At 48.5% G+C, this 25,356-nt stretch overlaps 1 protein-coding gene across 2 annotated transcripts in view; it reads left to right on the plus strand.

Annotated features, from left to right (window-relative positions):
- The first annotated feature begins 3,318 nt into the window (after positions 1-3,318).
- TWIST2 (twist family bHLH transcription factor 2) overlaps positions 3,319-25,356 on the plus strand; it is a 46,211-nt gene continuing 24,173 nt past the window's right edge. The window contains exons 1-2 of one of the 2 annotated variants that reach the window (XM_068949585.1): positions 3,319-4,049; positions 14,008-14,401. In XM_068949585.1, coding sequence (XP_068805686.1) covers positions 3,530-4,012 — 483 coding nt within the window. In that variant the 5' untranslated portion in view covers positions 3,319-3,529 and the 3' untranslated portion in view covers positions 4,013-4,049; positions 14,008-14,401. Of the gene's footprint in view, positions 4,050-14,007; positions 14,402-25,356 lie in introns of those variants that run through there. The other variant, XM_009671049.2, reaches the window with a different exon arrangement.

The raw sequence follows: 25,356 nt of genomic DNA on the forward strand, positions 1-25,356 counted from the left end.
TGCCTGAAACTAAAAAGCTTTGCGCATTTAGAGTTTATGCACAGCAACAGTCCCCTTAGGGAGAAATTCTGCCGTGCTTTGTCATGCAAACAGTCCTTCAGGCTGTTCGCAGAAGCCAGGCAGAGGGCTGGGGCTACTCATTCATTTATTTAATACAGCCCTAGCATGCACAGGACCAGGAGGAGAACGTGGCCCAACTTCACCAGAGAGGCACAGCACTCCCTCTGCTGTGAGTGCCCACTCCTCCTTCACACACTGCAGAATTGGAGGAGGCACGTCAAAGAGCGCGAGGAGCAATAATAGCTTGGATGCTTGCCCAGGACGGCACAGCACGGTCAGTTTATGAAACCAGTTATCTCCAGCCCATCTGAGAGCCTGCGACTGGGCCCTCCCCACAGGACTATGCTGGGCAGGTGGCTGCCTTTCAGCAGCACCGCTTCAGTAAGATAACCAGAAGCTGCACATCTCCTACTGCACCTGTCTGTGGCCATATACGTATGAGATGGGCCTGGGGACGGCCACAAACAGTATGAGCCCCGTGGCAAAACAGCTTGTCCCAGCTGAGAGTTGGGCATTTTGAGACAGATCCACACGGTCTGCCCCCAAGACTCTTCTATGCACCACCACTGAAAGGACCCAGTACTGCCCCATGGAAGCACCTGACTCCCATACCCCACCAAGAAACGGTGGCCACTGCAAAGCAAAAGGCCTTCTCCAGAAAGCCTTTTACAGGAGTCCTTAGTGTCTTTGGGTAATACGCACTATGCACTGGAATCGACCGCAGCGCTCAACCCAGCACAGTGGATTTTAGCAGCCCAAATATCCTCTCTTGCACAACAATTCTGTGCAAATCCATTGCAGTTTGCTGCCGTAAATCTGGTGCAAGCAAGCAGAGGACCCAGTCCCACTAATAGCTAACCTGTTTGCTCAGAAAATCATGCTCTTTGCGGTTGGAAAGCAGAGACTTCCCTCAGATCTTCAGTGCTGGTTTCCCTGGCTCATTGTGCAATGGTTTCTCTTAATCTTGGAAATGATCCCAAGTGCTAAGAATAGGAGACTTCTAAAAACTTCGAGCACAAAACTGAATACAACTTATGAAGGCTGTTTTGCCCTCCGGGGTGCAGTTTTACATTGGCATCACTAAATTGACAGCAGTTTATTTTGCTTCCAGGATGGGACAAGAGCCATTATCATCATTTAGACTTCTTTTCTCACCCTGCCTTGCCTTTCCGGAGCCTAGCAATCACCTAAGCCACACTAGCATAACGTTCAAAATTATTTCAGTGGAGTCACTTCAGCATCAGATCAGCCCCAAATTAAATCTGGACAACCACTGCAGCATGAGAAAACGCTTTCTAATTTCCCAGTGTAAATTCCGTTTGCCTTAACTAACCTGAGGACGATATTCTCCCATCGGGTCCGTGGAGCCGCCACAGCACCCTGCACTTGCGGACCCCCAGATTTCTGCATGCTCCTGCAGACACAAAGTTACTGCCAACCCCTCGCCCCAGCTGTGAGCCCCCGGCCCTCCTGGAAGCCTAACTCTCTCGGAAACCTGGCTTTGAGGTCCAAGCGCGAGTGCGAGGCACCCGTCCCGTCCGACTCGGCGGGGTCTTAAATTGGATTAAAAATCTATTTGCAGAACTGCTTTGCCTTCCGACTTCTGTGCTGCACCTGAAAACCTTTCCTTTTGAAAGCAAACACAGGCTCTCCCCAGGGGCTGCCTGGGGAAGTCTTTCCACTATAAACATTACCTACCAGTAGTAGAGTCAGCCCCAGGCAAGCCAAAATTCCTTCTCTTACCAAAGAACACTTTCCAATCAAACCAGACATTATTTTTTCCATTAATGAGTGTTGATGCCTACTGGAAAACTTTGCAATGAAATCTACTCCAAACTAATTCTTCTGATTCAATATCTACATTTCGTAGGGTTTCTTTTGTCTTTTGTCTTTTTTTAGCTATATTTTATTTTTCTGAACCTTATCGAAAACCTGATCTTTGCTGCTCAGGAATGCGTCTGTTCCTGCAATTTGGGCTTTAAATGAAATCAGAGGACCAAATCTGATTTTACTTTGCATTAAGTCCACGGAAGCAAGCAGAGTTTTCCCACATTTTCCCTGGTGTGATAGCGAGGAAAAAATAGATCCCTCATCTTCTGTTTGATACATCAGAAACCTCGGAACTACCACCACAATCTTCATGCCCCAGAATACCACAATTTCAATGGTATAGATCAGAGGAAGAGGTGACCTCCTACCCATCTCGGGTCTTGCTCCCCAAAAAGCACTATTAGTGTGTAAGGGGGAAAAACGTGGGAAGAAAAATGGCAGGTGGATGGGCTATGTGGCCAGCACTGCTTCCTGGGGCACATTCGCCAGGGTTTTATAGAAACTATTCGCTGCTTTCAGGATGATTCATATTTCGGGTTCTACTGGGTTTGCCTGGGAGGGTCCTTCCACGTCCCTTTGTCCCCTGCCAGTGGAAACATTGCCTGCTGCCCCCAAACCTCCACCTTCCCCACAGCGCCTTGCGCCCCGGGGATCTCCTGCCAGTCCAAGGTCACCTCACCATACCTGGCAGGGGGCAGATCGCCACCCCGTCTCCGGATGGCACCTCCAGGGCGGCACGGGGGAGGTCGTAGCTGGGTGAGCAGGGTGTTGCAAGGGGAAGCGACGAGCAAGAGCACTTTGCAAAGGGCAGTTTGAAAAGGGCAGCCTGCCACGGGCAGTTTACAACGCCTCCAGCCCAGGAACCCCAGCGCTGCAGCAGGGCAAAAGCAAAAGCTGATGCCTTCTCCTCGCTCCGGGCGCATGCAAGAGCCCAGGGAAAAGCCGAGCTGTAGCATGCACTGTACTTGGCAGCCTGATTCAGGCTAGGTACCTCTGCAGCGCAGCAACGGAGCTGGGAGTTACCCCTTGGCCGGATGGGACCCCGCTCCTGGAGCCGTGCAGAAGGGCTGGGAGGCGCTTCGCAAAGCCCGTAAGCGCTCCACCAACAAACCAGCACCCCGAAAGCCCAGGCAGGGGGTTGCTCTGGAGGGATCCCTTCCCCAGTGGCAAACTTGAATCTATGGGGAAGGGAGAGACGAGGGGCTGGGGGAAGGGGGAGGGATGGTTGCAAGCTATCTTTTATTCGAGGTGCATTCCCAAGATTTTAGTTAAGTGTAACATAAAACTGTGAAAGTTTAGCAGGGGAAAAGCTTTCCTCCCACTGACCTGGCCAGCCAATCAGAAGGGAGCCCCACACCTCCCTCACTTCTGACAACTATTTAGCAACTGAGCTCAGCTAAAGTTTCCAAAAAGTTAGAATAACTTCCTCTCTCCAAGACCTCAATTTTTGCACAACCCCGTCCTTGAAATAAGAGCCCTTCAAGCAACCTGGAAAACGTTTGGTCAGCAAAAAAAAAAAAAACCCTCCTGTTTTTCCAAAGGATCTGTCTCAGGAATTTAAAGCATATTTAAGACACACACACTCACATAACATAAGGAGGGGGGGAAAGTCTCTTCCCCTCCCCTTCTTGCAGAAAGCATGGAAGAAAGTTCCAGTTCTCCTGTTTCCCCTGTGGATAGCTTGGGGACCAGTGAAGAGGAGCTGGAAAGGCAGCCAAAGAGATTTGGCAGGAAGAGAAGATACAGTAAGAAATCCAGCGAAGATGGCAGCCCCAACCCAGGGAAGAGGGGGAAAAAGTCTAGTCCCAGCTCCCAATCTTATGAAGAACTCCAGAGCCAGAGGATCCTGGCCAATGTCAGAGAGAGGCAGAGGACTCAGTCGCTCAATGAAGCTTTTGCAGCCCTGAGGAAAATCATCCCCACTTTGCCCTCTGACAAACTCAGTAAAATCCAGACCCTCAAGCTTGCGGCTAGGTATATAGACTTCCTCTACCAGGTCCTACAGAGCGACGAGATGGACAGTAAGATGACTAGCTGCAGTTATGTGGCTCATGAGAGGCTGAGTTATGCCTTTTCAGTGTGGAGGATGGAAGGAGCGTGGTCCATGTCGGCCTCACACTAGCCACCGCCAGGGCAAAGCAAATGCATCTGCCGAAGGGGTAGGTACCTCTTTTCTTTTCCCAGCTTGCTGCAGCCCGCATCGAGGTGCTCCAGGCGTCCTCGGGTGAGGGCTGCGGTGAGCAAAGTTTTCTTGCTGGCCTTGTTCAGATGTGGGGCTTGGTCCGGCTCACGATGGGACGGGGCGGCGGGGGGGGCAGAGCAGGGTCGCTGAAACGTGTTGGCTGCTTACGGCACAGCAGCGGCGCCCAGGTGAGGTGGGATAGCTTGGCCGGGTAAGGGGATGCTGCCGGGCGATGGGGTTGGGGGCGTGAGAGCAGGCCACGCACCTGGAGATTAAATAGCGAAAGCGAACGTGTCGGGCCCCCTGCCTTTCCGCCGCACCAGCTAAAACTCAGGACGAGAAACTCCTAGGGAGACAAAAGTCAGATTTGCCGTTTTTAAAAATATCAGCGTGCTTCCACTCTGCTGGGATGGGGGGGCAGAGAGGGGCTCCGTGTTGAAAATCGGCTGACAAGTCAAGGGTGGTGGCGGCGGGAGGGTGGGGGGGGGGACCATCACTGCGTGAAATTGGCCAGAAAGCGTTTCTTTGGGGAAGGATTTTTAAAAAAAAAAAAAAAAAGAGAGAGAGAGAGAGGAAAAGGCAATCAGTAAAAACAGCCTGACAAGGGGGATCGGAACCAGCTGCCGCGCGGCTTGGAGAGCGGCCGTGCCCTGAACGCCCAGCGCCCCTGCATCCTCCGCTTGCCCGGGGAGGGCTGGGGGGGATGCAGCGGGTCCGGAGGACCCGAGCGGGGTTCGCTGACAAACCCTCTCTGCTGCAATCCCAGCTCCGTTTCCGCTAAAAGAAACAGCCCGCAGATGTCGGCTGCCCGCGCGCCTGGGCCGTGCCTGCCTCTCTCCCCTTCCCCCTAACGCAGTAAAAGGCAAACAAAGATAGAAGAAACTCGTGTCCGATTTTCATAGCGTTCAGTTTCCCTTCCCCAAAGTGCCGGTACATTTAAGGCTGGTGTTAGATTTTTCTAGACTGGAGCGCAGTTTCTGATTTACTCCGAGCGCTAAACTCTTCCCCATCATTTTCCATTACCAGAAAGCTACTTCCTCTTATGTTTCCTTTTTAACGCGCTGGGGAAAAAATAAACTATAAAAGAAAAGAAAAGGCCTTTAATAGCACCCTCACCTCAAGCTAATTAAGCAGACCAGCTCTGCATTATATCACCCAGAGGTTGCACACATCCAGTTGTTTTCTTGGTTTCAGTACATAAAGCAGACCTCGGGAACCGACTTCATACAAGAAATGCTGTTTACAGCTGCAGGACGGAATTACCTCAAAAGGGAAATTTGCCTCCTGTAACGCAGTGCATGATGTAAAATGAAATAATTTCATCATGCAGAGAATCAGTTCCTTAAAGCAAGTTAAGCTTGCTTCTTAAAGCAAGGGAAAAGCAAGTCCATCCTAGCCCATTGGCCAGCTTTTTTTCAAAAGAGGCAAATCCATCTTTGTTTTACCACCACTAAATGGCCCGGTTAAAAGCCTTGACACAGTTGCCGTCTGTTACTTGAAAATGCCAAGAAATGTTCAGAAAGGAATTACTACCGGTGTAAAATGCAGACTTAAAAATCATTTTAGAAGCCACTTTAAACAAACGTTTCGCTTGCATCTTGAAACGTTCTGCATTTTTAGTGCTGCAATAAAAGTTTCTGTGCGTTCTTCTAGGAAGCCCCAAAAAGGCTAGTTTTCTAAAAAAATTAATTGCTCTACCCATTGCATGCTTTCAGGAAATTAAAACTGTCTGTTACTTTGTTTTGTTTAAATAGGTGACTCTGCTGCCGTGGTTTTTATGGGGGTTACTAGTGTTACTATTTTTTTGTGTGCTGTGCCCTAATTTCAACTGTAAAAAGCCAAAGTCGAGTCATTTTTTCAAAAGATAAACTCTCCGTTTAGAAAAGCTAGTGCCTTTTCCCATGCTAATCTGGCTAAAAAAGTTGCAGCAAATAGATTAAAAAAACACACACAAAACCTAGGCTTCTTGTCAAAAACAGATGTAAAATATCCCGCACACATATTTCTTCAGCAGTTTAGATTGGCTGAACACTAAAGTGCTGGGATGGAACAATGCATTTATTCTGTTGTTTCCTAAATGATACGCTGCCATTAGCCAATGATTTTTTTTTTTAAATCTATTATCTCACATATATCTGTTCCTCTGTTTCACACAGCACTTTAGGGGCAAAAACTGCTTTTTAAACCACATTTCCAATGCACTGTCACTGGACTTATTACTAATGCTGTTCTGACAAGGTGGAGGTAATATGTGGATCCTCAGAGATTGCTCCTCCGTAAGAGAAACGGAGAGCGACGCTTCGGCGTGCATGGAAAGCTACGGAATAGATCCCAGCCTAGATGTGTTTTCGGTTTGCTTCACGGTGAATCGGTAGCCGGTACCTTTTCCAAAACTCCGCTGCCAGCCGACCGGCTAGAGGTCAGCTTTTTGCTTGGCCTCCGCGCCCGCCCGCGGTTAGGGAGCGCAGCCGTCCCCTTGCGTCGCAGCCCCAAGCCCCCAGGCGTTCCCTGCGCGCCCTCCGCTCTTTGTGTCCGTGCGCGCGAGCACACGCGTGCGGTTGAGCTGCTGAAAACGTCGCTGACAAACGGGCCTGGCGTGCTGCGGCGCGGTGTCAAATGCTGTCGCTTCTGGCAGCAAAAATTGCGCCTGCCAGCAAAAAATGCCACGAAGTGCGCTGAAATGGGCAAAGAGAGTCAGCTGGTGTGGCAGGGGATCCTGCGTGCCTCTGTCCCTTCCCAAGGAGCTTTTTGGCACACAACAGGGATCTGACCGCGGTTCGGACAGCAAAGAAACCTTGGGAAACGGCTCTCTGAATTCGGGATAGCATCCTGCATTTCTAAGGAGTCAGCAAGCGCCCCAACCTTGGGGCGCGCGCAAAGCAGTGGGGTGAGTCCCGTTCGGACTGTGTTGTCGTGAAGGTCCTACCTTTTCCTTGGGGTCGGAAAGACATAGGCAAGGAAGGATTTCTCTTCGAAGGGGCGGTCATTCCTGTTCAGCCGAAAAATCAGAGCAACTTTTTGATTAGTAAATCAGAGCCCTGGGAACTGGTAAAATGCCACCTGGCCTCTGCGAATGCCAGTAGGTGACTGCTGCTCGCTTCTCTGGCAGGGAGCGCTTTCCCTGTTCTGCTCTGTGTAACAGACAACTTACTCCTGTCTTTTCAAGAGAAACAGGCACAACTTTTCATTTGGATTAGCGTACCAGGCGGTAGGACGTTTCAGCAGATTTCTGAAAGGCAGGTCTCCTGGAGCCTTCCTTCCCCTCGTCTCTGCCTCCTCACCACCAGCACCTGTGCCCCTTACCTTGCAACCGTCTTTTTTATTTTCCTCTGGAAAATTCAAGATACTGGAAACTGCACAAATATCAGGAGAACAGAAAATATGTATTTCCCATTATTCCACTTGGTAGGAAAAGCGGGATCTAAGCAGCATGTCAGGGACAGCAGGAATAAAAGCTGGCACGAAAAGAATAAAACCGCTAAAGCATCAGCAAAGTGTGAACGATGATATAGCATGAAACCCCAGAGCAATACGACAAGTCCGCCAGCAAAACCCGTTTTCCGTTTGTGCTGTCATCAGTGAACTTTGTGATGAGCTGTTTGCGTTCCCTGGGCTGGTACTTCTATTAATAATGCCTTTGCTATCTTTTTGCGTTTTGTGAGACAAGTATAGTGCAAGCATGTGTGATGCAGCATTCTTCCAACTGTTCCTTAAGAGCTGTAGGGCTGCTTCCAGAATAAAATATTAGCATCCTATTTCATTTAGTCCTTAAAGAAGCAAGCAGATGTTATCTTTGCTGGCCCTGGGAACAACCTAATTCTATAGTTTATGAGAGAGCTTCAGTTTACTGGGGGTGTTGTGACACTGGAACTAAGCCCTTTTTGTCCCCAAAGCCCTATTTTTTTATATGCATCCTTAGAAAATGTAAATATGTTTCCTTGCAGGAAGGATTGTAAAGTTTGGTATTTACATTAATAGGTTTATAGCGGAGTTTTTTCATCTCAGTGCATTTAAAAGCCCAGCAAAATGCATTTTGGATCTTCTGTTTACATGTCTGTCTTTTCCTGGGAAAGAATAAATCTGTTACAGCGTACACCAAATACATAGCACTCAGCCAGCAAAAGCTCAAACTAAGAGACCCTTGAAAGAGAGGGTGCAAGGGAAATTCTCCAGAAACACAAATGCAAAAGACAAATCTGCTATGGACTATATGCACATAAGCTAATTACTGATCATACAGAGCCAGAGACACGTGTATTGGATAGAAACACTGAATCAGAACTAAAGGACCGTTTAGAAGAGCAGCAAAAGCATGTTATTACTTAATCTCCTGGAACCAAGGCTGTGGTAAAAGTCCTATCATGACAGATGTGCATTAAGGGTCATTAAGGGAACAGTAAATGCATACGCTTTAGCAACGTAGACCTAATTTGTCTCAAATTAGTTATCTCCGCATTGGTCGTCTGTGCGGAGTAGCTCCAGTTTTAAGAGCATGCAAGCTTCATAATTAAAATAAAGGGGAAGATTGCAACTCTTTCTGAGTACTGCCCTTTGCATTTCTTCTTCAGCATTTGTTGAGCATTTTTTATATAGGGATAGGTAGTGGCAATAAATTAGCCTTGAAGATCACTACAGCTTTTTACAGAGCAAGGACAGATCCTTGTAACCACAGCTGAAATCTCTTTTGGGGACATTTCTTGTCACTCTTTCCTCCTGGCAATATAATTATTTTTATAGCCGTAGTTCTCAGAATCATTTCCATGTGGTTCAGCAAGACTTTGAAACTTCTGAGCCTGAAATCTACAGAATTTATGTCTTGCTGCAAGTCATAGGAATAGTTTGATGAGGCCATGAACATGTAAGGGAATGCCACCACAACTCAGAGCACAAAGCAAGCTCTACATGTAATCAGGGAATTACAGCTGCCTTTGGGGAAAGCATACATTTTTGGTAGCTTTTTTCCCCTATCCAGGTTTCACAGAAGATTAGGGGGGAAAAATGATTTAAAAAATGCTCTGCCATGGAAAATAGACTGGGCCAGATTGTCTCTTGGCTCAGGACAACCTTGCTGATGCTCGCTAGCTGACAGTCCCATCAGACATCTCAGTGGGTTGCTCTAAGTGACTTGGAGAGTGCTGTACACCAACACTTAGGATTTACTTCTCAGGCAAATTTGGAAGTGAGGAAAAACAACAAGTCCTCCAGCTGGAAACTAACAGCATCATGCTAATTAACGATTAGGTCTCGAGAATTAAAACAGTAAAAAATATTAGCCTAAAAAGAAAAAAAAAAGCAACACCTGTAGGCACCGCAGGATTTAATTAGATTTGTAGTTGTAGAAGATGACCCCCTCAGCATCAACAGCTGATCTTATACAAATAACAAATTAACTCCGCCAGCCAAAAAATCAAACCACAACAGCCTTTACCCTCATACCCAGCTCTTTAACCATTTCCACTCCAGGGACCTCCAGGCCCCCAGCCAGACCCTGACAATTGCAGCAGACCAACCAAGCCAGTGTTCAGGTTCAGCTGCAACATGATAGCTTTTCATTGCATTGGGCGACTAAAACATCGGCTCCCACTCTAATTAAGGATTATTGTGTTTTGTCACCATTCTAGCCTTGGTCCTACAGCAGGGCTCCTCTGTTCACAGAAGACTCCCTGTGTGGTCAGACCGGTCCGATCAAGGCCAGCTTTTGCAACACACTTGTCCCCTTTTCAGGGCTTACTGAGCGCATTGCAAGGGTGCAATCAGTCTGGCCTTCTGGATTGCACTTTGGTGGGGAGTTTTGCTGGAGTAAAGATTGCAGGGCAGAATCCTATTAAACTGAGCTAGTTAAGCAGCAAATACGCTGCTCTCCAGCAAACATCCCATCAGATTGCGCTTTTCGTTACGCTCTTCTCAACCTCCCTGGTACTGCTGGTGCTTGTATTTTCTCTGCATGCATGTGTACAGGCATGTAAGGAGGGAACAGGGCTATGCTAGCTCTTCCGGATATGCCTCTCCTCCTATATTACAGCAGGACTTGGCGGGGGGGGGGGGGAGGGGCGGGGGGAGCTTGACTGGTAAAATAGAGGACCTCCCTTTTAATTTTTTGCTCAGTCTCTCACTCGTAGAGTTCAACTCCTCCAGACTTTTGTCCATCAGAAGAAAGGAGCATTTTCACTTATGCAAGGCAAATCTGCTTTTCACCCCTGAAAATCAGTTGTCACATCAGAGGAAACAAGGTTAGTTGGAAGGAAACCTGAGGACAACAGGACCAGCCGCTGCTGCGGAAGGGTTCACACGGCAGTGCAGCGCACACGGCAGTTCCACCACAGTGGGACTCCAATTCCTGATAGGGAGGTTTTTGGCATAACTCCTATACAAATATTAAATAAATAACAACAACGGTTAAGTATCGCTAAAATAGGCAGCTGGAGTTTTGCACAGAGGTGTATGGCCATTAGATGGCTGATCTCTACAGACGGTCATCTCAGAAGTCTGAGCCTTTCTGGGAGGAAAAGATATTTCAACCTAATCATCCAAAGCTCACCCAGGCAAAAGGCAGGGCTGTGCCTTGCACAATGACTTTTCCAAACCAGCAGCCAGTGGGTGTTTTTCAATGTAAGCGATGCTTTCCGTGTGCGGTGCTCTCATCCTGCCCACCTACAGGGAAGCGTGCAGTTTTACCCGGGACAGGGGCTCTCCCTGAAAAGGGTCTGGGTGAGAAAGAGGGACGTAAGCAGGTAGCTGGGAGCGCAACCCTGCCACTCTCAGATGCAAGCGTCACCATGCTTCTCCGAGGGACATCTTTTGTAAGCGTTACAGTAATTTGGAATTATTTTTTCGCTTCTGCAGCGTCTGTCTTTGCTAAAAGAGTCTCATCGCAGCAAGCCGTAGCATAAGCAGCACCTTGAAATTTCCCTTGCAGTCTGCTCAAGAAGGCAGCAACTAGGCAGGCCCCGTTGTGCATAGCTTGCAAAAGTGGTCAGACATCAAAAAGAAAATAACCCTTTTGCCCTGCACTATACACTGAGCTGGAAATGAGCAATAGTCCCTCCTCTCCCTCCCCTTCCCTTCTCCTCCCATGTTCTTCTCCTCTCCATCTTTTAACCACAGCTTGGAAAGAAAAAGAAAAAAAAAAGGTCTACTAGTTCAGCTTGATATATATTTATTGGAAGCGGTCCAGTGAGCCTGTACTAGCTTTAATTGAATTCTTAATAAGATAGTTTGCCTTGTTAACTGCCACCCCCGAGAAGAAGCTTTAGCATTTCCTTAAGAGATATGAGACCTGCCAAACACACGCTCTAAAATATATGAATTAGGTTTCTGATGATTTTGGCCACCAAAAATCCTCATGTAGTATTTCATGTGATTATGCTTGCTTTTTAAGGGGTTCGGGCCCCCTTGAAAAATCACGTTTGTGCTTAAATCTAAATAAACCTAATTGCTCCAGCTAGGAGAGATGGCAAGATCACAGCTTCACTAGGACTCCTGTTAAAAAGCAGCTGATGGAGCTCGGAAAAGTCTGGGGGGTTGGATGGAACAAGGGAGCAGATTTCATGTAGCGAAGCGGAAAGCGGCATTTTGCACTGCTCGGGGGAATTCCCTGGCCGATCCGCATCCAGCTTGCCTGACACCATCTTCTCACACGCTCACCAAGGGCTGACGCATTGATGTTTCCAGCGTGTGCTGGACAGCCCGGACCCAGGCAACGGCAATTCGAGGTAACCCCAAGGTGGGCTCAGTAAAGCCCCTGCCAACCCGGCTTGAGGGACTGGGGCCTCTTGGCCAATAGACGCTTCTTCTCTGCCTGGTAAAGGAATTCAAAAACAGTCGAGGACGTTGCATGTACGAGCTCCTGAGTATTAATCTGACTGAGGGCTTACCAAAAGAGAGAAAGTTTCACACTCGCACAAGCGAACCCATTTAGGACTGACCCTAGTACCACATTTTATGTGTACCATGAAGACATCTAGCAGCAAGATATGGCTCATAAGAAGAAATCCCTGGTCAGGAGGAGACCTTAAGAAAATATCGTAGGGATGTTAGAAAGGAAGAAAGGACTGGCACGCTAACGCTGTAACTGCCACCGCTAACAGGGTGATTTATCTTTAGTGGAAGACAAAAAAAGTTGCTTAATCCTTCCGTGGAGCATGTGCCACCGAAGGGCTGCTGACCTCGCTGGCTGTCCCTGTCCCGTCCCGTCCGTCTGCAGCGGGGTGCTCACGGCAGCCGAGCCGTGCAGGTCGTGTGCCGCCTCTGCGCTGGCGGCTGCCCGGGAACACGGGGGACGCGGCGCGGAGAGCACAGCGTTGACCGCTCGCGGGATAGTGAAACCGAAGGCAGCTGCTTTTGATAGGAATTACGAGCAGCTGAAGTGTTTCGCCGCCGATTCTCTGTACGTTTTTGCTTTGCTTTTGATGGCCTGATCCTGCATTCCCAACTCGCGCCGGCTTAGGATGGCATCCCCACTCCGGGGGGGGGGGGGGGGGGGGGAGGGATGTTTAAAGCTAAGCATTATTCTGAACGGGGACATTTTTAATTATTTATGTCACTATTGCAAACGTAGCTATCGTAGCCGAGGGCCTCTGATGCAGCATGCCACGTCCAGGCATGCAGGGAGCCTGACGCACTGATTTAAGAAAAAGCTGTAAACTCCAGTTCAGGCATTTGCCCGGCAAAGATCCCAGAGGGAAAAGGGTGCCCGCAGGCTGACTTGAGTAAGCGGGTCGGCCCAGCAAGAGCGGGTTTGTTGAGCAAAGCCCCAACGCCCGCACTTGGCCGGCTTTTTGCAGGGGTCGTTTAAGACTAGCCATAGCCCGCTCCCAGGGAACCGCACGCCCATTCGTGGTGGGATTGCATCGGGAGGGCTGGCAGCGGTCTCGCCCTTTCAAGGCAAAACCCTGCCATAGGGGACAATGTCCATACGAGATACCAGGTGCCAACGCGAAACAAATCGGCCCGTTTCCATCTTGCCAGCGTAGACTCAAGGTCTAGAAGCAGCTAATATTACCGATGTGCTCAGAGATGCCCCCCACCCTGTGCACGGGGGGCAGGCCAGGGTGCCATTTGCCACGGTAAACGGTATATTCACATATCGGCATAGCTGCAGACCCAGCAGGGTTCCTGGGAGAAGAATAGCTTGGGGCACAATCAAACAGTTATTCAAAATAATTAGGACAAGGGAAAAACGGTTTTTCAGTATGCCAAACCTCAGCTCCCCGTTCTTTGTCTCTCCCTGCCTTGCACACTTCCTACCCTGACAACCGGAGCCATCTTGATGCATTTAGATCAATGTCCACGTACATCAGTGCACGGGTTCACATCTAAAGAGCACCTTCTGCAAATTCTTGCAAGCCGTTACATCTTTTTCTTCTCTGAATGCACACCAGCACTAGCCCAGCGGGCTATAGCTATGGCACGCAGTCAATCGGTGGGCTACCATCTTCCACTGAGAAGCGAGAGAAATCAAACCCATTTAAGAATAGTTATAGGGAACCAAAAGAGGTGTTGCAGGCTGCAGCATGAAAATCTCACAAGAAGTTACTGAGACATAAAACTACGTGATAAAAGCAGATCATGAGATATATTGTCTTTAAAAATATATATATAATTATAAAACACACTAATGTATATTGCTATGCATTTTAAGTGTGTAAAATTCTGCATCTGCTAAAACAATTTATTATTTTGTCTGAGGAGCTCAGGAAATTTCTAACATAGCCCAGTCCATTTTGCTCTAATTGTTAGGGCAATGCTTCAGGCATGGCGCCGCAATCTCTGTGTGTTCAAAGCTCTCTTCCAGCTCAATGGGGTTTTATGCACTGAACGACCAGATATTTTACAAGAGGTTTTTCATCCTTTGCCATGAGAAGGGCTGTTTAATAGATTCCTATTATTACCAACAGAAAATAACCTCTCTTTTATACTATATGTGTCTGAAACAGTCATTGCTTGAGTGGAGCTGGAGCGCAGCTGAGCGTCTGCTTTCTGACCACCTTCCCTGCAGAGAAGAAACAAAACTGCCTTTGCATTTTGGTGCGGAGAGGTGACTCAGAACATCAGGTCTTGAACTGTTCAAGCCGCAGTTTACATCCTAAGCGAACACGAGCTCAGGGCATCTCCTTCCAGTGATCAGCCCTGCCCTTGGAAATTTTAAGCACGCAGCCTAGAGATCAAAACTGTTGCGATGACCTGATGTATGTGAGGTAGTACCTCTTCACCATTTTATGCACCCTCTCCGGGGAAAGGACTGCACAAGAGCACCACAAAAAGACGCTCCTGCCCCAAAAATGTATTACAGGTGGCCGCTCCGGCCAGCAAATATCATTCAGCTAAGGTGCGCACAGAGAATTGGAAAGGTGGGATCGCATTTTCAGAAGTGAATCGGGAGCTTAAAATGTGCTTATTTGCAATGGGACTGAGTTAATTTGAAAGCTTAAGTGTTTTGGGTTTTGTTTTTTTAAAAATCAAGCAATACTTTCACTCCCAGTGGGTGGCAAAAAGTAAATATTTTAAGGTGACTCAGTTGACTAAAGGGAAACACTCTCAAAAATACCTTCATTGCTTTTGAAAATTGTAGCCCTTTATTCTTAGCAATAAATTATGTCAGAATTAAAAAAAAAATGCCTGGCTTAAAAAGTGACAGTCTTCAGAGGTATCTCTATGTTTTGGTATTGTTACCGTTCTCAAATAAGTCATCACTGGACTTGACTGTTAGAAGCACTTTTCATGCACCCCACATAATGCATCAGAAAGTATGTTTGTAAGTTTTGAGTATATTTATAAGACCTGCTCATTCATCCCTGCTCCTTCAGAAAATAAACCTCCTGTTTATAGCACATGTTCTGTGCTGTTTCCAAATACCGTAATTTCCCCAGCTGTACAAATTGGTTGTGTTATACTTCTGTTCCCCAGTGCAGTTTTTTTTCTTCATCTTACATTTAAAAGCCTATTACGTGAGTTTTCTGTGTGACGGACCTTTAGCAACACTTGCATTTTTTTTAAATGCAAAATCTCTTTCTAGATAGGACATCAGTAGACCCCCCCCCCCCCGAATTACCCTTGCGCTGCCACTGCACTGTTCACCGTTCTTGAGCTCTTACTTATTTCAGGCACCTCCTTAAAATGGCATATACAGCCAAAACATTTCAAAATGATTGGCTTTTGGGTCGTTTCTGCCATGCCATGCTAGGGCATTTGGTTTGACAGACGATCATGGAAAAGTTCAAGGGGGAGAAACCCTGCCTGAATTTCCCTGCTGTACTTACTGAAACACGCAGCTTGGGAAGTTTGCCTGCGTGAACTGTAAAACGGCACATGTCAAGGAGCCCCAGCGCAACCACATCTCACAGCGCCTTTTATTCAGAAGAGGACCTCAAGTCTACATTGTCCCCCACGCCAGCTATACCCGTGCACTGATGGCTTGCCCACGTTGTTGGCGCGGGTGACGCGTGCCTGGCAGCTGGCGGGAGCTCTCAGTCCGACGAGCGGCTTCCTCGGGGCAGCAAACACGGAGCCGGCGCTGAGACGCAGCCAGGCTCCAGCGGTGTTGATCGCCCTGCAAAGGCGAGCGCAGTCCTTGATGCAGGAGCTCCTCCCGGGCGCTGCCTGATGGATCACCTGTCCTGCTGCAGCCTGCTAATACTTCACAGCGCTTAACGCAATCAGGGAGTTAATTCAATAAAGTTGCTGGCCCACAGGGGTGCGTGGTGGAGGGAGGTGCTTTTTTTTTTTTTTTTTTTTTTTTTTTTTTTTGCCCCAAGCACGCTCGCCTTTTCCAGCTAGCTAACGCTTTGCACGTGTTGTCCTAACCACCTGCGCCTGCAGCGCACCACGGGGGAAGCCCGCGGTACGGACGGGAAAACAAGCACTGAGCCTAAACCCATCCAAAGTGCTGAGGTCTTCAAAGGCACCTATGGGAGCTGCACGCCCAGCTCCCCCGGGAGGAGAACCGGCGTGACAACGCTCAGCTTCGTTACGGAAGCGAAGCGGCGCTCGGCGTTGGCCGTGCCTCTGCCGACCGCCGCTAACGAACTGAGCTTTCCCCGAGCCTGGCTACCACGCCGGCCGGTGCAGGTTCGGTGCGGAGACAGGATCAGCTCGGGAGGCATGAACGCCTCTCCTCCACCTCCGAAGGGCAGTGAGCCAACAGGTGAGCGGCAGGACCTCATCCTGTCTTGCCACCCGCCTTGGCGTCTCGTAACACAGCGGGAGCGCTCCCAACTTTGGGTCCTCCTCTCCCTTGGCTGTCAATGTGCCAGTGCTGCCTAGGGATACGACGCCACGAGACTTTTATCCCAGCAGGTTCAGAAGTTATTAGAAGGGGGCCAACAGGCAGACAAGGCCATTCCTCCAAGCTTAATTTTCTTAGGAAACTGAGAGAAAAAAAAAAAAAAAAGGAGCAAGAAAGAAAAATGATATTTGGCAGTAAGCAGAGGGTGGGGATCCCTGCCAAGGCCTGGACAGCTGTACCTTCTTCACTAGCAAGTTGTGCGATCAGCCGAAGGCTGTGCTAGAAGCCAATAGGAGTTACCATAGCTGCCACATTGCATTTTGCTGATCCTCCCACTGGGAGACACCTTAAAGAAACAAACCCACCCTAACAGCTATGCGAGCGCTCATACTTTACAATGCGATCAGAGGAAAACTATGGGTGACCTCTTAGACGCTTTTTTTTTTCCCCCCTCCAAATCTCCAGCATTTGAGGGCTGGTTTCTGATCCAAGAAGAGGGGACAGGGGAGGAGAGTAGTTTATACAAACTTTTTCCATCTAGTGCAGCCTTGCTTGCGTTCCGCTCACGCACAAAAGCACCATGCGCCCCTCCCATTCATGGCTGCAGCACGGCTCCTGTTATGAGACCTTCCTGCCATCTCAAAATAACCCAGGAAATTGTGCAAAAGCGCCAGAGGGTTCAATTCCTTGCTGCTAGAAGCATGCACAGCTCGGGATTTGGGACCGGTCTGCCCCAGCAGTTGTAGCCCATTCATTTGTTGCATTGCAAATCTTGAAGCGCTCTTTTAATGGGGGGTCTTAAAAATAGCAGAAAGCAAGGGACGCTTAAGGGGGAGCAAGAGCTCTCTTGAGGATGGAGGAGCTTTGAGGAGCATTGATGGACTATGCCCACTTGAAGCAGAAATAAACCTAGAGCATTCTTGCGAGTCCCAGACAATGGCTGGTAGAAACCTTCACTCCCTTCCTAGCAGAACTTGTAACAGAATGGAACGTTCTCGGAATATTATTTTTTTAGATTGACATAGCAAATTGGTCTCACTTATTTAAAAACAGCATATTGCTAGGTATTCTCCCTTCTTTATCCATTCCTTACATGACAGCCAAGCGCTCTCTGAGTTCCAAGATTTTTAACTCACTTTCAGGAAAGCAACCTTCTGAACTCCAAAAACTTAACAAGAACCTGCCGTGCGTATTTTTGCTCCCCTTGTAAAGCCCATTTTCCTTGAAAACCTCTCCTGTAAAAACTTATGGAAGAGCTATGCTTATTCTCGCGTCCTGTGCGCACAGTTTTGCTGGGAGCAGGGTCTGAGATGTCGGATCTGGTTTCACTGCTGCCTCTTTAAGGCCGTTTTAGGTGCACAATGCACAAATGGATACACAAACATCCCAATGATGCACAAACATATTTAGCTGCTCTCAATTTCCTAGCAGCTCAGTATGCAGCGGTTCCCCAGGCTCACATAGCCCAGCAATAGTCTGTTTAATAAAAGAGTCACATGAGCACAAACACATTTTGCGCCTGGGCTCTTGCTGACTCAGCATCTGCTGGCACTAGAGGGCAGGATACACTGTATTAACGACTAATGTGGGTCAGAGATAGCATCCAAAGGGCATCTCTCTTGCAAGCCTCATAGGAGAAGGTGCCTAACTCTCTCTGCCAGTAGCGTACGCAGGTCAGGAGCTGTCTGGCTGCACAGAGCAAAGCAAACCTGAATTTTGCACCCAGCATGCCCTCATCCGGACGAGCGTCTCCTGTGTTTCTTACTTTAGGGCCAGGATACCACGTGGCGCAGGAGACATTTCCAACACGCTGCAGTCACAGCTGTGTGCTGCTTTCCCAGCTGCGTAGGTCAAGGTGGGTAAAGGACTGGGCTGTGTGGTGGATCCAGGCAGGCGGCGCAGAACTGCACCGCGAACCCTGTGGCTCAGGCTCTCAGAAATGACAGTTTTCATGCACATAGACCAGCCAAGCTTCAGGGCAGTTGTCAGCATGCTCTTCCGGAGAACACGTCCGGGTGTTTTGAGGAATGGGGTGTATGTGTGTGTGTCTGTCTGTCTGTCCGACTGTTGGGGGAGTTCTTTTGTTTTGTTTTGTTTCTTCTTCTTAAGTATTTCATTACTTTCTGTACCTCTGGCTTGTTTCTCTCTCTCTCTCTCTCTCTCTCTCTCTCTGATTAAACCTCTACTGTGCTCTTTTCTTAAGAGGAGATTTTAGAGCAGCTCCAGACAGAACAAGTACGGATATACTCCATGCCTTTAGTGGCAGACGCTTCTGATAAGGAATCGGTATTTGCCAGCGTCGTGAAAGATCGGTCAGAGTAGGTCCCAGTGTGCGATGCTGCCGTTAACAAAAACCTCACAGGACTTGGCAGACTTGAGGTGAAAGGTAATCCTCTGGTTCGAACACAAGGAAAAAGCCTCTTGAGACTTCCAGGGCCCCTTGTAGCCAGGCCCCGATCTCGCAATCTCGTCATGCCGCTGTGCAGCGTGGAGGCTGTAATGTGCACGACCGCAGCAAATTTGTTGGGCTAGCAGAGCACAACAGGAGAGGCAGGTCCCACCCCTGTGCCAGTCGTTGACTCCTCAGCTTGTGACGTGCGCTGACAACTGAACGGACCAGAAGAGTACGAGCAGTGGGTTAGGCCAGTGTGGCTGCCCAGCCACACCAGCCGTCCTTGGCGAGACGTCGCCGTCTGTCCCGAGGACTGCTTGTCTGAGCAGCCTCCGCTGGGATGTGCCTCCGCTTGGTAAACGCAATCCAGGCACAAGTATGTGATGCACGTCTCCCCCGGTCGCTGGCGTTTGTGAAGGATGCGAGTCCGTCAGCAGGGCTCAGCTGGGGAGCTGGCTCTTCGGCTCAGACAGAGGATGTCTGAGCGCGCCGGCTTCTGTCTCTGCTCTTGGCTAGGAGGGTGGTGGCTGCTTCAAAACACCAGGAAAACAGTTTTGCAATTGGCTGGGTTTGCGTCGCCTTCATCCGTTTCATGGGATGAGCCGAATCCGTTCCCTTCCCCATCTAGCAGGGACAGAAAGTGGAGGGCAAAAACTAAACAAAATCATCTGTCAGAAAATGTCTGGCCTCCACTGAGGAACTGAACCCCTTTAAAATGAGAAGACTGGGATGAATGCTACCAAACTGAGCCCCAAAGGGGGTCTCTACCCAGCTGATGCACTGCAGCAGCTCAGCGCAAGGGCAGACCTAGCTGTGTCCTGGAAGACAGGCTAGGTGCACCTGGAAGAGCTGGTGCGCCCAGAAAACTCTGCTCAAAAACTGCGTTTTAGGCTGAGGGGCCTAAAAATGGCATCTGTGGGAGGACCTTTCGGGACCAAAATCAACATAGTGGGTTAGGGAGAATGGAGGGCCAAAACCAAAATAGGCTAATTCAAGATTTTCTTAGAAGAGAGTCACCAAGACCTTCTAAGTAGGTGAATTTTGTTTTCAGTTGCAGTCTGGGCATGGAGTTGTCTTCGCCCAGTTTTGTTGCTGAAGAGGAAGGGGAGTGTCTGTAACCATAGCCTTAGCTGCTAGGAAATGGGGTGTTGCACAGGAGGGGGAAATTAGGGAGACTCTGCAAAAATGGTAGTTGGTAAAGGAGCCGCAGCACATGCCTTCCTGTCTTTCCTGTGCCACTTCGACCTGGTTTGATGTGGGCTGTGTGTTTCAGGATCCCCTGGGTGCCGCAGGGATTTGCAGGTGGCTTTGGGCCTGGCCAGCTACAGGCAGTTGTTGGGATAGCTGTTTATAGCAGAGCCTCTTTTCCCTTGTCACCATCCGCAGTTTGATGCGAGGTGGCCACCATGCAAAGATGCTTTCCAGCAGGTACTCTCTTCCTCCTCACGCCCATAGCTGATCGCAGGGATGCTCTCCTCTACCATGCCCTGGATGAAGGAAACAAAATGAACCTGCTGCTTGGTTCAGACCAAACTTGTCCGCACAACTTCGGGCAAGGTTTGGTGCCTCAGTTTCCCTGCCTGTGAAAGGGAAATGCTAACGCTTTTCCTTTAAGTGCTTTTGTTGCCTGTCCAGCTGGTAATCTCTCCCTGAGACAAGACCTTCCTTCATGCGATAGAAATACCGAAAAGAGACCTACCTGCAGTCAAACTCCGGTTTTATCAGATCTGAGTCCTGAGCCCAGTTTTCCTGGCTCAGTCCTATGCCTCACCCAGCAGACAGTCCTTCCTGCTGGTTGTCCTCCCATGGACAAGAACACGCATCCCTTTCCGTGTATTTCTAGGTGCTTTTTGCACCCCAATAGGGTTTGATTCCTGCCAAATGGAAAACTGCTTTGTATCGGAGCCAGTCTCTGAGTAGCCTATCTCCAGCAATTTATATGCATTTCACAGCTTCTCATTTCAGAAATCTAAATTACAGATGTGCACTTCAGATTTGGAGGGAGACAAAAAGGAAGTAAAAAGGTTAAATGGCTCTGTGAGTCACTCCAATACGCAAGTTACTGTTGATTTAGAAACCTACCTCAGCAGTAAATACAGAATAAAGTTCTCCAAACTGTTTAACCTTTTGTATTCTGGCCAGTAAAACAAATAAGAAACCCCTCCAGAGTCAGAAAAGCAACAATCTGGAAAACACTCCAGTGAGGTTAGTACCAAAGAGAGAGTGACCTGAAATGAGTGACCTAAAGAAGAAGGGGGAAAAAAAGAAAACAGCAGACATGAAAGGCAAAAGGACAGGCGCACACATTAGCAGAGCAGATAATGAAGCAAACGCGGAGTGCAGGCTATGCTGATCTCTGGGAAGTGGTCCAGCCAGCACAACACAGCAAACAGTATGAGCGATGACTTTCCAAACAAGTGGAGAGAGACTGCACAGCCAAGCGTTTGTAATTTACGGCATAATGAAAAACGAAAATATGGCCCCAAATCCTGCTCCTGCTGAAGTCAATAGTACAACTTCCATTCAAAAAGCACTGGCACCCACTTCATGCAAGGGAGCTTGTTGCCTGCCCCAAGGCTTTCCCCGGAGCTGCACAGACTCAACTCAAAATGTCCAATACAGTCCCAAATTATTTGCTCAGACGTTTCAGCTGCAGCTTTTTGTGGGCTAGAAGTGCTAGGCTGAAGGCAAAACGTGTCTCAGCTGCGTAACTCAGGAAAAGCTCCCTGCATAATTGCAAACAGGCATACCGTACAGGTAGACAGCAACATGCACTAGAGAATTAGCTTTACAGCATGTGGACAGGCAAGACTTATTATGCACACGGGGTATATGTGCATTGGTGTTGAGGAAACTCTGCAGAGGGCTGACACTAAAGACATAGAGCAGAGTATTTGAAATGTCCTTATCCTGGCTTTTTAAGCCCTTGGAAGTTTTGAAGACAGCTGAAACATACAAACCCCAAGATCTTGTTCAGTCTCTCTATTTCCGTCTTCAAAGTGCAGGGTGTAGCAACGGAAGGAGAGCTTTCCCTGGGATTTGAGACGCTGAGTGGGAGTTTAGAGAAAGGCCAGCATCTGCTGATCTCAGGGTACCACCAAGAGAATACTGCACAAGGATCTTGAGGAGTTCACTTGGGCCAGAGCCATCCTGAGGTCTTCTGTTAAAGCAGAATTTCACTAAAAAGCCCTGCAAAGTGACTGGAGGAGCCAAGGGGCCTTTAGAGTCCCAACAGTTTTACTGTTCATCAGTATTCACACCAGGGTGTTAGGAACATCTGGCTCCCTAAGAACTGTCCCCATACCCTCTGCGCTTTCACTAGGTAAAACATAGGGTAGCGAATAGGTTTGACCAGTTAAGAGGAACCCTCAATAACAAGCCTTCAGAGCACGAATCTTAGGCTTTTTTCAAATATTTGGGCACACTTTAAATCAGAGGATCTTAAGCTGCAGTTCACAAACCAGTTCAGAGTAGCGCATGGCATCGGCACTTCCTGACTCTGTGAGGAGCAGAGGCATACCTGGGCAACCTGCACACCAGCCCTTACCATGCCAGACACCTACCAGCTGCAGCTGGTCTCCGAGCTGCGTGCTGGCATCTGTTCTCGGGATATGGGAGTGTGGTCAAGGGCTAGTAGGGTTGGGTGGGGTCCTGGTGCATGACAGTAGAGGGCTTCCCCCAAATCTTGACCTTTTTGTTCAGGTCCACTCCAGGGATTATAAGGCACTGGCACAAAAAGGCCTGCTCACACTCACAGGCTTTCCAGAGATTGTGTGGAATTAGGGATGCACTTAAAAACGCGCTATGGTGATCGGTGCACAGATGTGACGCCGAGGACAGAGACGGAACTGTCTGTGCAGTGCTGCTGCATAACAGTTGAGTCTGAAGCACCTCTTTGGCTACATTTCTCATTTGACTGCCTAGATTAGGGATGTGAAAACCTGCATTTTTGCAAAAGTGATAATGGCTATTGAATGCAAGACCAAATTTCTTTATGTTAAAGTCATGCTGATACATGGAGCAGTTGAGCCCTACCTTGCTACAAAAGCCCTCTTGTGTTTCTTCTGCTTTTAACAGCCTGTGCTTTTGGCTCCTTCACAACCACATGCAATTGCCAGCTTCAAGGGTCAGTTGCAAACTAAGACAAGATATTAGAGAAGAACTTTGGAAGGTTTTTGCTGGTTTTGGGATTGAACTTTTCAGAGATCATGTGTTCAAGCTTTTCCACCTAAAATCTGAAGATTAGAAACACACCTTCTTAAGAAAGGCTACAATCAATCTATTAAATGAATTGATTAAATAAACCATTAAATATTCTGTTAAAGCTCCATTTTTTTTCTAGAATCAAGTGATTTTGAAAATGCCAAATAAGTAGGGCCAAAGCCTGACATTGCAACCCTAACCCAGCAAGAGAGTTTTTGGTGGGACATAGTACAGAAAGGACAGCAGGCAGCATCAAGATTTTCACATTAAAGATACAATTGTGCCAGCAGTGTGCCAGCACTTTCGGATATGTGTTTCTGTACCTCCATCTCCCTCTTTGATTTGTTCAGGGTTTTCTTCTTTTCTGTACATCTCCTAACAGAGTGGTATTTTCACACTGCAAAGAGCAGCCATGAAACGGCAGTCGTCTTTTTGCTCAGTGCTGCAGCCACCGCCCAAGTGTGGCAGGGTCTTGGGAAAGATGGGCCTTTTTGCAGTGCAGCTGTAACAGATGGTGGTGGTGGGAGGGAATCATTCCTGGAGAATTAGGTGCCAGAGAACCGCTGGGAAGTAAATGGGATTTAAACACCAGGTTCTTCTTGGGCAAGATAAACCTGTACTGATTACCTAGGAGGAGAATTTCCCCAGCAAACATTGCTGCTTTTGAAGCCTTGCGTGAGGGGAAGCTTTAGGAAACGTAATGAGTGAGGTTACAGATGGCTTGCTGGTGCGTGTGTGCACACACACAAATATCCCTGTCTGTAAGCTGGTATTTAGTTAAGCCTGACAGGCGGCAAGGAGTCCAAAACCAGGAGAAGGCACAGAGTAAAGCAGAGCTGGTGGAACCTGAATGAAGAGCTGGATTCATCTCCTGCACTCCCCTCTTCACTGAGGCAAGTGATGGAGGAAGCACAGAGGGACTGAAGGGAGTCAAGGGGGACAAAGCAGGACGAGAACAGGAGAAGGAGCCCAGGAGACAGACAGTGGGGGAAGTGAAAGGCATTGAAGGCTGGGCAAGGCAGAGAGACAGCAGACGGAAAGAGTAACTCGGACTGGGATTTGTCATGAAGGGAGACAGAGACTAACCAGGCACCACGCTAACGTGAGTAGCCTGCTTCCAGCAGAGATCTCTGCTGCCTGTGCAGACCATGGCTGTCTGAGACCTCTCCATGGAGGCATTGCATCACGTAGATATATTTTGAGCATGGTAACAGATCTAAAAGAGTTGCAGCAGCCAGGCCTGCCACCAGCACAAGGGTCAAGGGAGGGAGCACCAACGTGCTGGATACAGAAAGGCCCAGGAGCCCTGCAGCACAGCTGGGATGGGGACAGGGCTAAACTCACTGCTGTCATACTTCCTGTGTGTTTCAGAGGTGCAAAGAGCAGGGGAGGAAGAAAGATGTAAATGGTGTTCAGGATCAGGCTGTAGGACACGGAGAAGGTTTTCCTGCTTTCTTTCCCACCTGAGTCCCAAACTTAGCTCAAAGATAAGCTGAAGCCTCTACCAATTCTCCCACAAGACCAGCATGATGCCCAGCTCCCCACCTGCAGTCTAGGGGGTCCCCAGACCTTATCTGTTACCAAACTTAAGAAAGTTCAAACTTCACCCTGATATTTTTGCAGCTCCCCACCTGGCAGGCAGTCAAGCTGTTTTGGAGGCCATCAAAAGAAAGAGCCGACACAGTCCAACACCGCTAGGCTGAAGCATGATAAAACTATTTCCTTCTCACTAAATGTGTGTGTGTGTATGTGTGTGTGTGTGTCCATGTCCGTTCCCCTCCAAGAATGAAGCACCGAACTCAGCCTTCAAACAGCTGAGATTGCTTTCTTCTGATCTGGTTTTAGGGTGGCCACAGGGTCTAATGCACAGACTAGAACTGAGGGGTAGGGCTGAAAAGACTTAGGGCCCCACCAGAGCTGGGATTTTTTGAAGGGCACTAAATTTCCTCGATCCCTCTGAAAATGTCAGCCTCCATTCATATCTGAGAGTCTTTATGTAGTTGCATGCTAGGGCTTAAAGAAGCTTTTCCAAACGATTCAAGCCCCCAACAAGAGTAGGGGTTAAGCAACGTTTTCAGGTTTTAAATGTACTGTTGGAAGTCCAGGAGAAGACACAAGCTGGTTCAGAGTACTCCCTAGGATTCCTGCTACTGCAGTAGCCCAGGCCATCTCCACAGACAGCCACTGCTGTCCTGCACCTGTAAACAAAGAGTCTTTTTGATATATCAGCATAACTCTCAGTAATGCTGGAATGCTTTGCTTTGTACACAAACCCTCACCACGCGCCCAGGAGCAAGGGCAGTGTTATCATCCCTGGCCTAGAGAGAAAGGCTGGGCACATGGACTCTGTAGCCCAGAAGCAGCCACCTAACTCCTTTTTACCCTTCTCCAGCTGTTCCTAGGAAGGCTGGGATGCCCCATTTCACAGCACAGGGAGGCAGAGGTGAGACCCATTCCCACAGCAGA

The sequence above is a fragment of the Struthio camelus genome, chromosome 6 (genome assembly GCF_040807025.1).
Source record: "Struthio camelus isolate bStrCam1 chromosome 6, bStrCam1.hap1, whole genome shotgun sequence".
NCBI lineage: Eukaryota > Metazoa > Chordata > Aves > Struthioniformes > Struthionidae > Struthio > Struthio camelus.